Source organism: Primulina huaijiensis, chromosome 9 (assembly GCF_012295235.1).
Source record: "Primulina huaijiensis isolate GDHJ02 chromosome 9, ASM1229523v2, whole genome shotgun sequence".
Classification (NCBI taxonomy): domain Eukaryota; kingdom Viridiplantae; phylum Streptophyta; class Magnoliopsida; order Lamiales; family Gesneriaceae; genus Primulina; species Primulina huaijiensis.
Window position 1 is genome coordinate 21,777,187 of NC_133314.1, and position 12,858 is coordinate 21,790,044.

At 35.8% G+C, this 12,858-nt stretch overlaps 2 protein-coding genes across 3 annotated transcripts; both read left to right on the top strand.

Moving 5' to 3' along the window:
- The first annotated feature begins 471 nt into the window (after positions 1–471).
- LOC140985259 (putative BPI/LBP family protein At1g04970) lies at positions 472–4,246 on the top strand. The gene is made up of 6 exons (XM_073453056.1): positions 472–1,032; positions 2,131–2,270; positions 2,604–2,955; positions 3,176–3,424; positions 3,552–3,677; positions 4,009–4,246. The coding sequence occupies exons 1-6, from the start codon at positions 628–630 to the stop codon at positions 4,174–4,176; spliced, it is 1,440 nt and encodes a 479-aa protein (XP_073309157.1). The 5' UTR covers positions 472–627; the 3' UTR covers positions 4,177–4,246.
- A 301-nt stretch (positions 4,247–4,547) lies between these two features.
- Positions 4,548–10,092, top strand: LOC140985258 (uncharacterized). 2 transcript variants are annotated; one of them, XM_073453055.1, is made up of 8 exons: positions 4,548–4,662; positions 4,783–5,292; positions 5,825–6,185; positions 6,557–7,860; positions 8,192–8,305; positions 8,619–8,767; positions 9,379–9,498; positions 9,687–10,092. In XM_073453055.1, the coding sequence occupies exons 2-7, from the start codon at positions 4,867–4,869 to the stop codon at positions 9,425–9,427; spliced, it is 2,403 nt and encodes an 800-aa protein (XP_073309156.1). In that variant the 5' UTR covers positions 4,548–4,662; positions 4,783–4,866; the 3' UTR covers positions 9,428–9,498; positions 9,687–10,092. The 2 variants fall into 2 exon arrangements, with proteins under 2 accessions (XP_073309156.1, XP_073309155.1); XM_073453054.1 differs by lacking the exon at positions 4,548–4,662 and having other exon boundaries at positions 4,867–5,292; positions 9,379–9,495; positions 9,686–10,092.
- Positions 10,093–12,858: the final 2,766 nt, after the last annotated feature.

The window sequence follows — 12,858 nt, forward strand, 5'->3', positions numbered from 1 at the left end:
TTATTGCCATCTCTGATTCACTTGCTCCAATGCTCAGCTTAGTCTAATGGTTAACCAAATTAGATATTTGTGTGTTTCGATTTCACAAAAGGGTAATCGGATTTTTTTAATTGATTATTGGCGACAAATTGTCTCATACGTTTGAACATCTGATTAATAGTCAAATTATGTACTTTTAATTTGCACTTTCGATAATATTTTTTTATTTGGACCTTGCATCAAATATTCTTATATATTTTAATATCCAATTTATATGTTTTACCCAAATTAGATACGTTTTCACTTCAATTTCACGAAAAAACACCCATAAATTTTTAAATAAATATTGACATCAAATAGTCCAATGTTTTTTAATGCCCAATTTTCATGTTCTAGGTAGTCCTGCAATGGCAACGTCTTTCTTTTTTAATTTTTAGTTAATTCAACAACCGACGGATGTTTCATATTTAATAACTAGACAATCATTACGTATTAATTACCTTCTGTCATTTTCTATCCTCCACCCCATCGATCTGTAGGAAAGTAGATTTTTCAAGAACACTGCTCAAATTTTACTGTCGAACCCATTGATGTTGATTCAACCATTCCACTTCTTATCTGGGTTAATTTATCCCCAGACATACATTAATGTCTCGCTCGATTTTGGCTTTTGTGCTACTCTTTTTGTTCACCCTTTCTTGCAATCGTGTTCAATCTGAAGAAGGGTATGTAGAGGCAGAGATATCGAGCAAAGGTCTGGATTTTCTCAAGAATTTGCTGATAGAAAAGGCAGAGTCTTCTTTGATTACACTGCAGCTGCCCATGATTGAGAAGTCTCTGAAAATCCCGATATTAGGTAACGTTGATGCGGTTCTTTCCAACATCACAATTGAAAGAATACACGTGAATAAATCTACTTTGCAAACCGGAGATACTGGAATTGTTATGGATGTTTCTGGCGTCTTTGCGAATTTGACCATGAATTGGAAGTATTCGTACAGAACTTGGCTGCTTCCCATCTCGGTCTTCGACAAGGGAACCGCTACTGTTCGGGTATGATGCTTACACGAACTGTTTGTTATGTTTATTCTAGAATCAAAGTGTGGATGATTTGAGTTTTGGAATCTATTGTTTAGTTTACTTTGGCAAGAACAAGAATGGCCTGTCAGCATAATGCATAGAATGATCAGGTAATTAAAAATATGTTCAATATCTATGATTCTTCTCAAGTACAGTGCACCAACTAGTCTTAAAATCAGAATTTGCTGGTCGTCCATGGCTGGACGTGTTATGTTTGTGTCCCTATTCTGTTTCGACATTGTATTTGTCAGCAGCCAGTCCTTGTATCTACCACAAAGAAATGAAGAAAATTAAAAATGAATTTTTATGTAATTTGATATTAAAGGATCTTATAGTTCTTGATTATAGTGGTTGGCGAATCCAGACCACCTCAGTTGGAGTGAGGGATGTCAAGGTGCACTGGCTTATTAGGAATCATGGGCTCATGGCATGCTAAAAAAAAAAAGATGCGAAATAAATATTTAACATTGTGGCAGGCTTAGTTTTTTGCAATAATGTGCATAAACTCTTGAATTGGTTTACGCAGTTGGATAATAAAGAGGGTGTAGTTGTTTTTCCAATTTGATTAAATAGCAAAATTATTAAATCCACTATCTTGGCTCCAAATTATCTCACAAATGGACGACTCTTAAGTCATGAGCATGTTGAGAGATTTAGAATATTTAAGCAACAATGTAAACAAGTTTGTGTTGCGTACTATACACTTTTCACACTCAAGTATGTGTTGTTGTTTCCGAAGGCTGATGCCAGAATTCAACCATCAGTAATTTGTAAAAATTTGAAGGGAATCGATAATTGTTTTAATTTGATTAAATGTGTTGGTGCTTTGGATGCTGAGATAGTTGCAAATATGTGAAAATGATCCTTTCAAAGACAAAGCCTGTCAGGTTCTGCATTGTCCTCTTAGTCTTATAAAATAAAATTGCTACGAGCTTATTTGTTTCCACAAATTTCACCATTTTAAGCCATCTGGGTTTAGCAGAAAAATCTGCGAACCCTTGACATGAAATCGTACATTCGTCACTGAGTTGACTTTTGTACTGAGGCTTGATGAATTTTGCTTCTTCAAAGGTCGAAGGACTGGAAGTTGGCCTCTCTCTCAGTTTGATGACTATACACGGGTCTCCTAAGCTTTCTCTTCTGGATTGTGGATGTTACGTGGATGATGTTTCAATACATTTGGAGGGAGGATCTTCATGGTTTTATCAAGGGTATGTTTTCTCATGTGGTTTTTTTTGCCTTTTGAGGTTTATAGATGATTTTAGCTTTTTCCCCACCAGATGTTGTTTACATATATAATTTGAATATCAAAATTGTGCAAATTTCATTTTCTCATCCTAAATATGTTTGAAGCGGTTTCTTTCTGTAATTTTTGGAATTTGATTTATGGGCTTCAGCATCAGCTTCCAACAATCTATTTCTGTCTGCTACTTCTTTTGTCTTCTTGTTTACACTTGACGGGTTCTTCAGACTTCAAACCTTTGTTATTATTTCCCCTCGTAACTTTTAATGGTTTAAAAAATTATTCCCCTTTCTGTTTCCAGGTTGGTAGATGCTTTTGAGGATAAAATCAGTTCTGCTGTTGAAGACGCTGTTTCTAACAAAATAAAAGATGCGGTGGCCAAGCTTGAATCTTCATTACTCTCTCTTCCTAAAGAAATACCAGTTACTGATATAGCTATTCTGAATGTCACGTTTATCAATGACCCGGTATTGAGTGAATCATCTGTTGAACTGAAAATCAACGGGTTGGTCTCTTCCAAGGATGGAGTCGAGCTTTTGAACCACTACCATAAACTATCACACGATTCAGTTTCATGCAACCAAGAAGATAAGACGACCAAAATTTCTATTCATGAAGATGTTATCAAGTCAGCATCGTCAGTTTACTTTGAGGTAAGTTTTTTTAACTTCTCCAGCCAATCAATCTGATCAGAGTTGTTCAATAGTATCGTTTCTTTAATTTTCTTTATCTTGGCAGCCTACCGCAAGTGATTACTTAATTTGGCTGTTGCTTTCCTTTTCTTTTTGATCGGTATTGGTTGTCGCTTTCTTGAAATAACAGAACATTATTATTGACTGATCAACAACTAAAAGTCATGGTTTTTTTAAATAGGCAGGTAAGATGCATTGGATGGTTGATAAATTACCGGATCAATCCCTCTTAAACACAGCTGAGTGGAGGTTTATCATTCCTCGGTTGTATAAGAAGTACCCAAATCACGACATGAATTTGAACATTTCCATTTCATCGCTACCTATCGTAAAAGTTGGAGAGCAGAATATCAAGGCAACAATACCCTTAAATTTGGTGATTGATGTTTTGGATGAGGAGGAATTGATACAGGTTGCATGCATTTCCATGGTAAGCCAAGAGAACAGGTCAAATGAATCTAATTATCTCTGGTTGAAACTTTTGTGAATTTTTATAGGATCTTATTCTTATATAGATATTGTGTTGTTCTGAATATTATAGTTTTTTGCCCCTACAGATGATTGATGTTTATGTGGTTGCTGAAATTTCAAGAAACGCAGTGACTGGAAATATTAAGTTAAATAAGTTCTCTCTGTCTCTTGAGTGGAGCAATATTGGAGAACTGCACATACATCTAATCCAGGTATCTGATCTGGTTGGAAATATCAAATTCTTTATATTGGTTCGGTTACCATTTAGTGGCTACAACTTTAACCATGAGTAAATAAGAACTGAGACAATTACGAGTCTATGACAACCCGGTGGACACCTCACACCAGAAAGAAATGGGAGAAAAATAAGTGCTATTGGAGGTGGTTAGACAAAGCCGTGTTGCATTCTCTTTTTTCTTCTTTTGTCACTTGTGGTTCTGTTTTTCTCCTTTTATGGCTTGTGGTTCTTGAAATATGTTTCACGAGATTATTGTTTGTAAAATAATGTTCTTCTGCTGAGCCCTGAACCGTCTATCATCGCAGACGTTTATGTCCACCTTGCTCAAAACTGCTGTCTTGCCTTACTTAAATCTGAAACTGCGTGAAGGATATGTGCTACCAGCGTTCTATGGTTACGAGCTTCAAGACACCCAAATCCTCTACACAGACTCGTGGATCGTGATATGCAGCGATGTGGGGACTGCAAAATAGTTCAATCTCATTTAGTTACTGCTCACTCTTGACTCCATTCATGAACATTGGGGACTGGAGAGAGTAGCTCAGGACATTCTTCCCCCATGGCAACCTTGAGCGTGTCTTGTATATTCTATATTTGTATCTTAAATGATCCTCCCCCCCTTTTCTTTAATTGAATGATGTTTTAAAGGTTTCAAAATTATAAGATGCACTACTAGCAGGCACAGCAAGAATGAATATTTTTTTGATGTTTTTGGGATAAAGTGGCTTCTTGTAAAAATCTTTCGGAGTAAAAAGGAGAAGTGGGGGCAAAAACGTAAAACAAAAGTAATATAATATTATAAATTTAAAAGGGCTGAAGAAAATGGAAAAGATTAATAATAATGAAATAATTATCCCGGCATGCCTCTTCAGTTCCCATTTGTTTTGTTTGCACCCAACCCCAATCACACACAGCGCACGATTTAATCAGAGTTTTACCTCTCAATTACCCGCCAAAAGGTATATTTTCAAGTTTTTCCGCGAAATCCAACCCCCTTCCATTCTTCCCGATGCCTAGGATTTGTATTCTCTCTGCCCTTTTTCCCCCTTTATGGTTTCGAATCTCTCTCTTCTCTGCAGGTCTGTGCGCTGATTCCTGCGTTTTGTCGTACCGAGACGACGCCGTCTATGCCGGTGTTTCCTTTGGATGTTTGTTAGGGTTGGATGGAACCTCTGGGGGAGATTCAATTGCCCGAGGAGAGATCGGAGGCTGTCGGTGGCAAGAGGCTGGCGGTGGATGATGGGGATGTGTTGACGGAGGAGGGCTCATCGCATAAGAGAGTTAAGGAAGGGGGCTTGGTTGTGGTTGGGGATGTGAAGAAGGTGGCGGATATGGTGTTGGTGTTGGCTGCAATGGGGAAAATGAGGGGAGGGAAGGGCCCGACTGAGGCTGAGAAGGACTTGATGGCTGAGGCACGTGACACTCTGGTGAAGATTTGTCAAGGTTTTGCCCCCAAGGACGTGTTCCCCAGGGATGCTTTTGGGGGTTTGATCGACGATTTGGGGCTTAATAAGTTGAAAGAGCAGAGGCTAGGGTTTCGCCCTCCCAAAATATCTATTTCTGAGAAGTTGTTGATCTCCAAAAGAAAGGTTCTTTTTAAAACCTTGCTTTATTTGATTGACAACAAGTTCGAGTTGAGTATGTTATGTGGACGTGAAGCTCGCTTTCGAACAGATTCTTTCATTTTTATTCCGCTGGTATTGATTTTTTGCTTGTATCAATTCTGCGTTGATCTTTGTTTGATTGCACCTGCTAACTTTGTTAAATGTCTGTAATAGAATGATAAATAACTTACCTGAAGATGACAGTGTTATTAACTCATTAAGTGAACGAAACCAATTCAATAGCCCTGAATCCTTTTGCTTTTTTGGTCGCCTTCTCAAACTTTTGGGTCTTATTTTATTATCTATTGGTTTCAAAATTTTGGATTGTATTCAAGTGGGTCTGAATGCATAAATATATCTGTTGTATGGGATAGTTGTAAAAATGGGATCATATGAAGTTATTGATGTACAGCTTTTCTCTTGGATAACTTGTTGCATATTCAGTGCTTTGATAATGGTAATTTATTTGTAATTTATGATATATGTTGGTAGCTAATTTTCTATATCTTTCCTTTAGATGGAAAAAGCAGAGGATTTTTCTCTACCATCTACTCCGCATTCATCACAGAATCTGCAGGGGAACTTTGGTCAGTCGGTTGAAAGTCGTTCTGCATTCCATCCTGCTCGAACATCTCATTTAGATAAATCAAGTCACGTGACAATGTTATCTGGAATCCAGTCTACCTCACCTTTGACTTATGGTACTGCCACAACTTCTACATCTTTGCCGTATCAGCTTCCTACCAGTGAGATAAAACCAATGGGTTCCAGTGCATTGCCCTCTAGCCATTTGTGTTCAACAGCATTGCCAAGTGTTGACAGATCCCATCCTAGATCAAATGGTTCTTCACATGCTTCACATGCTTCACAAGTTCCAGGTATCACAGATGCTTGACTTTTATTATTCATGTTAGCAGATAATCGCTTCCTTAATCATTCCATGAGCATCTTGGGTAGCCATATTTAACTTTAGTTTCAGTTACGCATTAACTTGTGTTACTTTGATGTGTGTATATGCTTTTGAGCTCGAGGTCCTTGTTCTAAGCTACCATAATATTGGCTCAAGGAATTTTCGACATTTCAGGATAAAAATTGCATAATTTGCTAGATAGAAAATTATTGAATTGGAATTCACGTGATAATATCTTCTTAATGCTATATTGTTATATGCCACTTCCTTTTACAAGTTTCTTAAAGCACGCCTTCTTATATTTTTCAAGCCCTCCATCGATACTTTTTTATCGTGCAGCAAATTTGTCGTCTAATGCAACTATGAGGACTCCAGCTTGGCCAGTACAACCTCAATCTGTTTCATCTGCCAAAATTGGAGATAACAAGGGACCAGTTAATATGTCTCTGAAAGTTGAGGGAGCTGCCGATATTAAATCTGGAGCAGTTCCTCAAACAAGGGTTATGACAGTTGCTCAGACGACAGCTGGACCCCTTTCACGAGGCACTAATAATGTCCATGCTCCTCATTTGGGAAATACTCACGCTGAAACCATCAAGATTGTTCAAAAAATATTACAACTACAGGGTTCTGAACGGCCAACTTGGATTCCACCTTCCAGGGATTATATGAATAGAGCATTAACTTGTCAGGTGTGCCTGTCTACCATAACAGAAGTAGACAGTGTACTTATTTGTGATGGTTGTGAAAAAGGGTATCATTTAAAATGCCTTCAGGCAACCAATCAAAAGGGGGTTCCAAGAGGGGAGTGGCATTGTGGTAAGTGCTTGTCATTGAGCAATGGGAAAGCTCTGCCTCCGAAATATGGTCGTGTCATGAGAAATGCCACTCCTCCCAAGGTTCTTTCCAACTCAGCAGCTGGTCCATTCAATTTGAGCCAAACAATTGGTGCTTCAGGGGCTGTGAAGGCCAGTCCTCCGAATGTAGCTTTTAATGGAAGCATTTCGATGCAAAATGTTTTTACTGAAGTTGAGGTGAATAGCTATGACTATCAGATTTCTGGAACAAAGAGAGAAGTTTCAATAGGAACTCAAAAGAATGATGTTAGCTCGACTCTGTGTGGGACTGACAATAAAATATCTTCTGGGAACGATACTAATAATGTTATGAAAACTTCCACTTCTGGTTCTGTTTTATCTGCAAATTCAGCAGCTGAAAAAACTTGCGGGGAGAAATTTGTTGAAATAAATCCATATCCTCCTTCAAAGTGCGAAATAGTTCCACATTCCTCTGATAATTTCCAGGTAACGGTGAATCCTCAAGATGGTAACAAAGACCAGCCAAATGATGAAGCAAAGCCTTTAAAGAAATCTCTACAAAATAACCTTACGGTGACGGGTTCAAATCAACTAAATGAGCTAGAAGTTTTAGGTAATAACTCGGCAAATATTTCTGGTGATACATGGGTTATAAACAAGGATAGGTCTCGTTTACATGCTGTCAGTTGGGTTGGCGACCCACTTCAAATTTTGGATGAGAAAATCTATTACTCATCATGCTGCATCAATGGACATGTTTATAAAGCTATGGATCATGTCCTAATTCGGTTTGGCAATGAAAAACTTGTACCTTCGAGGCTTCAGGTGAGCAGCTGTTATGCAAGGATTTGTGGGATTGTTTTTATTGTTGTTTCTACTTTCTAATCAGTATTTGTCAGGAACTTGATCATATTGTTTCATCATTTCGAACATGATCGATCATATGTTCACAGGTTGCATTCTAATATGTTTTCCAGTTTTGCATTTGAATGGTTGTACTTTGTTGTGACCATACTGATATGATCACTTGAGCAGACCTGAATGTTTAATATATGTTCTAGAAACTTATTTCAGTTACTTTGTTGCTCTGAGGTGAAAAAAGGACTTGGCTTAATCTTATGGTTCTTGCTTAACGAATATTGCTTCTTCTCCGCAGTCAATTTGGGAGGATAACAATACTACAACAAAGTGGGTAACTGTAAATCGGTGCTACTTTCCTGGTGATTTACCTGCGGCTGTTGGTCGTCCATGTGGCCTTGAAAGTTGTGAGGTGAATCACAATGTTGCATTTTGATGAATTTACCAAAGTGTGATGTTGAGTGCTCACAAGGTTCAAACATAGTCGAGCACCAAAAGCAGGAATGTGTTTTTGGATCCTGTATATATTTGTGCTCATCAAAACTCGCGTTAGAAGAGGAAACATTGCATGTTGCTTATCTTAGTACTCATAAATGTTAAGACGATTGGACATATTATTGAAGAAACTAAACCTTCCTGAAATTATAGTCTTTGTATAGTTTTGTTCAAAAGAGTGTTTTAAGGGGATCACATCAAGGTCGTCAATAATTTTTAAGAATTTGCAGGTTTACGAGTCTTCTTGTGGTAGAGTTTTGATGGCTGGATTGATAGATAGTCCATGTCAAGTCCTCCCTCCAAGAAAGTTTACCGAAGAGAGTGAAAGGAGAACTGTTTCAGGAACACAACATTGCTTGCCTCCACTCTATTTGTGCAAGTGTGTCCTTTGCTTTCCCTGTACTTTGAAGCTATATTTATTTAATTACATAAAACTTTATCTGGATGCTCTGCTTCTCCCAATCATGCTGTTATTCGGGAATATTCGTATATCCTTTTCTTGGAACTATAGGTAAATGGTGATCTTTACTTGAAGATAGCTGCTATGAATGAATTGTGATTCGTTTGTTCTTTAACTATGGGCTTCTAGTGCAGACTATCATGATATAAGACATATGCAATTTCACATCCTTCACAATCTTTTAAATTTACCCCTCAGCTCTTGCTTATACAGAGCTGATAATTTGTAAACATTTGTGCCAGCATCCTGTTCATTCCGATTGGTCTTCATAGGGCACGATCGTATGATTTTATGATATCAGGAGATTGGCTGAAACTTCCATTTTTTCCAAGGGAATGATGGAGAGCCATGGCAAACCCAACTAGTCTTTATTGTCACCTGCTACTTTGATTATTTGATCCCTTGAATAGTTTAAGTTGTGTCAAACAACGGACTCTGCAAACAATTTTTTTTCCAGTTTCAAGTTTTCTTTTTTCGTATAATTGGTTTACGAGTCTATCTAGCTTTGCTATATCTCTCTAATTTGGCAGATGGATTTATGACGAAGCAAAAGGGCTATTCCGGGATATTTCTTGTTAAATATGGCAAATCATATTATCAGTTGATAAATTATACATGCCACGGCCTGTTCATGCTCATTTAATAAGGTACTTGGTATTTTCATATCTATTGGCTCCACAGATATTTGCTATTCTAGTAGAGTATTTTCATGTAGAGACCTATTTATCCATTTTTCATTGGTGATCTTAAATATTTGATCAAACTGTAAGTTTCAATGTTCAGCACCTATAAATTTAAATTAACTTTTAAAGTGACTTGATCTATTGTATGAAATAGGGCTTGTTGATGCAGTGACCCCATCACATTCAAGCAGAGGATAGCTTGAAATTCAGTTTTGTGTACAATATGGTAGCTCTAGTTGTAGTTCTGTATCATTTCAATTTTCAGCACACTCTTTTTGGTGCTCAACACCTAAATTGCATGATTTGCCGGATGTACATGGGACAAGTAAACCGTCTACACTTCCTTTTCCCATCAATTTAATCACATGATTTAAATTTCACATTGTAAAGTAAAACAAGAGATGTCCACTTGCGTGGTAGTCTGTCTTCTTCGGGTTGTTGCGTCTTGTAGAGTGGCTTGTGTCACGTAAAGCAACTTTTGGACTTGGGCTTAAAGAAGAGATATTGGTTATGCTTTTCAGGGGCCGTGATGCCTCAAAATGATTGTTTTCTTCGAGATAAGATGGTATTTGAAGTTTTATATATAGAATCAACTAATTTACTCTATAAGAAAAACCACTTTGAATTTATTACCTTGTTTAACACAATATATTTAGTTTTGTGACTAGTTGATGTTTTACATTGAGCTTGATTTAAGTTTGATAATTTTGAATATAAATCTAAAAGCTCGGCGAATCAACTTATTGATTATTGATGATTACTGATATTCTGAATGTCGATACCGATGGTTAGTTCAATCTCCATTCCATACTTCAAGTTTTAGGTGTTTTCCACATTTGAAATGTGTTGCCTAAAATATGATTGACTGTAGAATTTGAACTTATTATGAGCATGTAAAGTAATATCATCGAGATTTAAATTGTACTCACAAATTTATAGTGTTTTGATAAAGAAAAAGATGTATTCCTAATTTAGTAATTTTTCACACACGCAAAATGCAGGAAAAATTTATAAAATAATTTTGATCAACTATTTAATTAAGAAAATGATTTTTTCACGTGTGTTTGAAGGAAGTTAAAAACAAAATACCCTGCAAAATGCATACTTTATATGTTCGTAATGTTCAGGACCAGATTACTTTTGACTCCCATGATGAAGTGGTGCAAGCTGTAACTTTTTGTACAAATAAACAGTAATGATGAATACATATGGCCTCCCCTCGCTGCCCAGTTCACCAAGTGTATATACACGCATCATCGTCTTTTATATATATATATATATATGAATGCACGATTTCCATGCACCTCTCTGTTTTCGACTCAACTTCTTGCAATATAGGCCATTCATTCAATTCATATTATCCATAGTAGAGTGAGTGGCTGTTCCTATTATTACTATGCTTTTCTTGTTCAGTCGCTCCAATGAAAGTTTGTCCCACTTTTCGAAAACAACGAATCGGGTCCTCTAATTACTATGTCGGGTAAAAAAACATTGAAAGAACAGTATGATCGATTTTACTTGTATTGTAAGTCGTAGCTTGCTAAATTTATTGTGCTTTTACTTTACGTATAAAGCATTTTATTCGATGTAATATAGACTGAATATATCGTTGAATCCTGTATAATGACTCCAACACCACGTTATGATGATTTTAATTGCCTCGGGATCCCGTTAGCTCAATCAAAGCCTAATTATACTTGGTTTCTATACTGTTAATTTTTTTAAAAAAAAACAAAAAAACAAAATAGAAGACCAAACTTTCGTGTACAAGTTTTATTCTTGAAAATGGCATAACATGGCGTGTAGGAGACCTAGTAGATGATGTATATTATAGTGAAAAATTAGTTCAATAAGTCGTTGAGGTTGAATTTTATTGTGCCTCATTTAGTTGACATGTCTGTGTTTTGCCTGTTGAACGCACAACCAAGCTTAAAAAATAATCAATAATAAGAGGAAATTTGTTCCTTACATAACCTACATATACTAACTCTTATTCACTTAATCGTCATCTCATGAACGTACCATTATTGCTAGCTTTGGAATTATCATTAATAAAAGGTTAAAAAGTATATAAAATTCAAATTTCACGTACTGTTTTTCGAAAAACAAAGTGTTTGCGACATCTAAAAAAATTATTATTCACTTTCATTCGCAAAAATATAATTTTTTAGAAGTTACAAATACTCCAATAATTATAGCTTGGAGACTCAGGAAGTTTGATTGGGAATTCATTAGTTTTAGTACATGTAGGTAATTATTATTAATTATATGAACAAAACCTAAAAAAATGGACGTAATCGCTACTTGTAAAATGAAAGCGTAAAGTGTCGGGTTTCTTATTTTTTTTGTCCAATTGGTGGTTTAGATTCAAGCACCCTGTGTCATACCATATTATCAATATAAATAAAAATTTTGTACAAATTTTTTTTAAAAAAAATTAAACTTTTTTTAGAGAAATTTAGAGTCACACACGATTAATTACTTGCTGACAAAAAAAACTAAAAATTGTTAAAATTGAAAACTTTGTGCTTGAATACTATTTCTTGAATCAATGATTCTTGAAATTACCAAAAGATAATAATAATAATAAATATTATTATTTTATAAAAGAGTAATTTTTTAAACTCTAATTGACCCCACTTCCCTCCTAAACCAAAAGAAAAAGAAACCAAGACAAACTTTAAGCACAATGATAGCTAACTTTAGAAATAATTGTTGTGTTTGACCAAAGTTTACTTTTGAATTCCGTCCATATTCAACAACCCCAAAAACAAAAAAGACTAAGAAAAAAATCAGTATTTTTTGTTTATATATTTTACAAAGATGTTTTCACTGGTCCTTATCCATCCATCCATTTTTCACCCCGACATTGCACAAATATTACAAGGACAATAATATTAATTTGGTCAATTTTTTTAGAGTTCTTTTCTCTGGATTGTCTGCTAAATTCGAAATACTGTCCATTCGAAATATTAAATTATCTAGTTCTGTTGGTTGAAGATTAAACCTTGATTTCTGGGATTGATTACTCTTTAATTTAGACCAACACATAATCATTTAATTAATGATCCTAATGATCTTTCTTTTTAATTGTGCCAAGGGCTACTCTTAGCTACGGTCTCCTCAAAATTTCCTTCATCATATCCCACTAATTAAGCGATTACGGAAACAGGATTAAAGCAGTTGATAGCATCTAAAACTAATGCTCATAGAGTTGATCATTTGATCGAAGAATTTTAATTCAATGGAAATTAGAGATCTTCTGTTTTTAATTTGTAATTTCTTGTATTTTTCTGTTCCTACCATTGGAAACAAGTGTGACCAGAA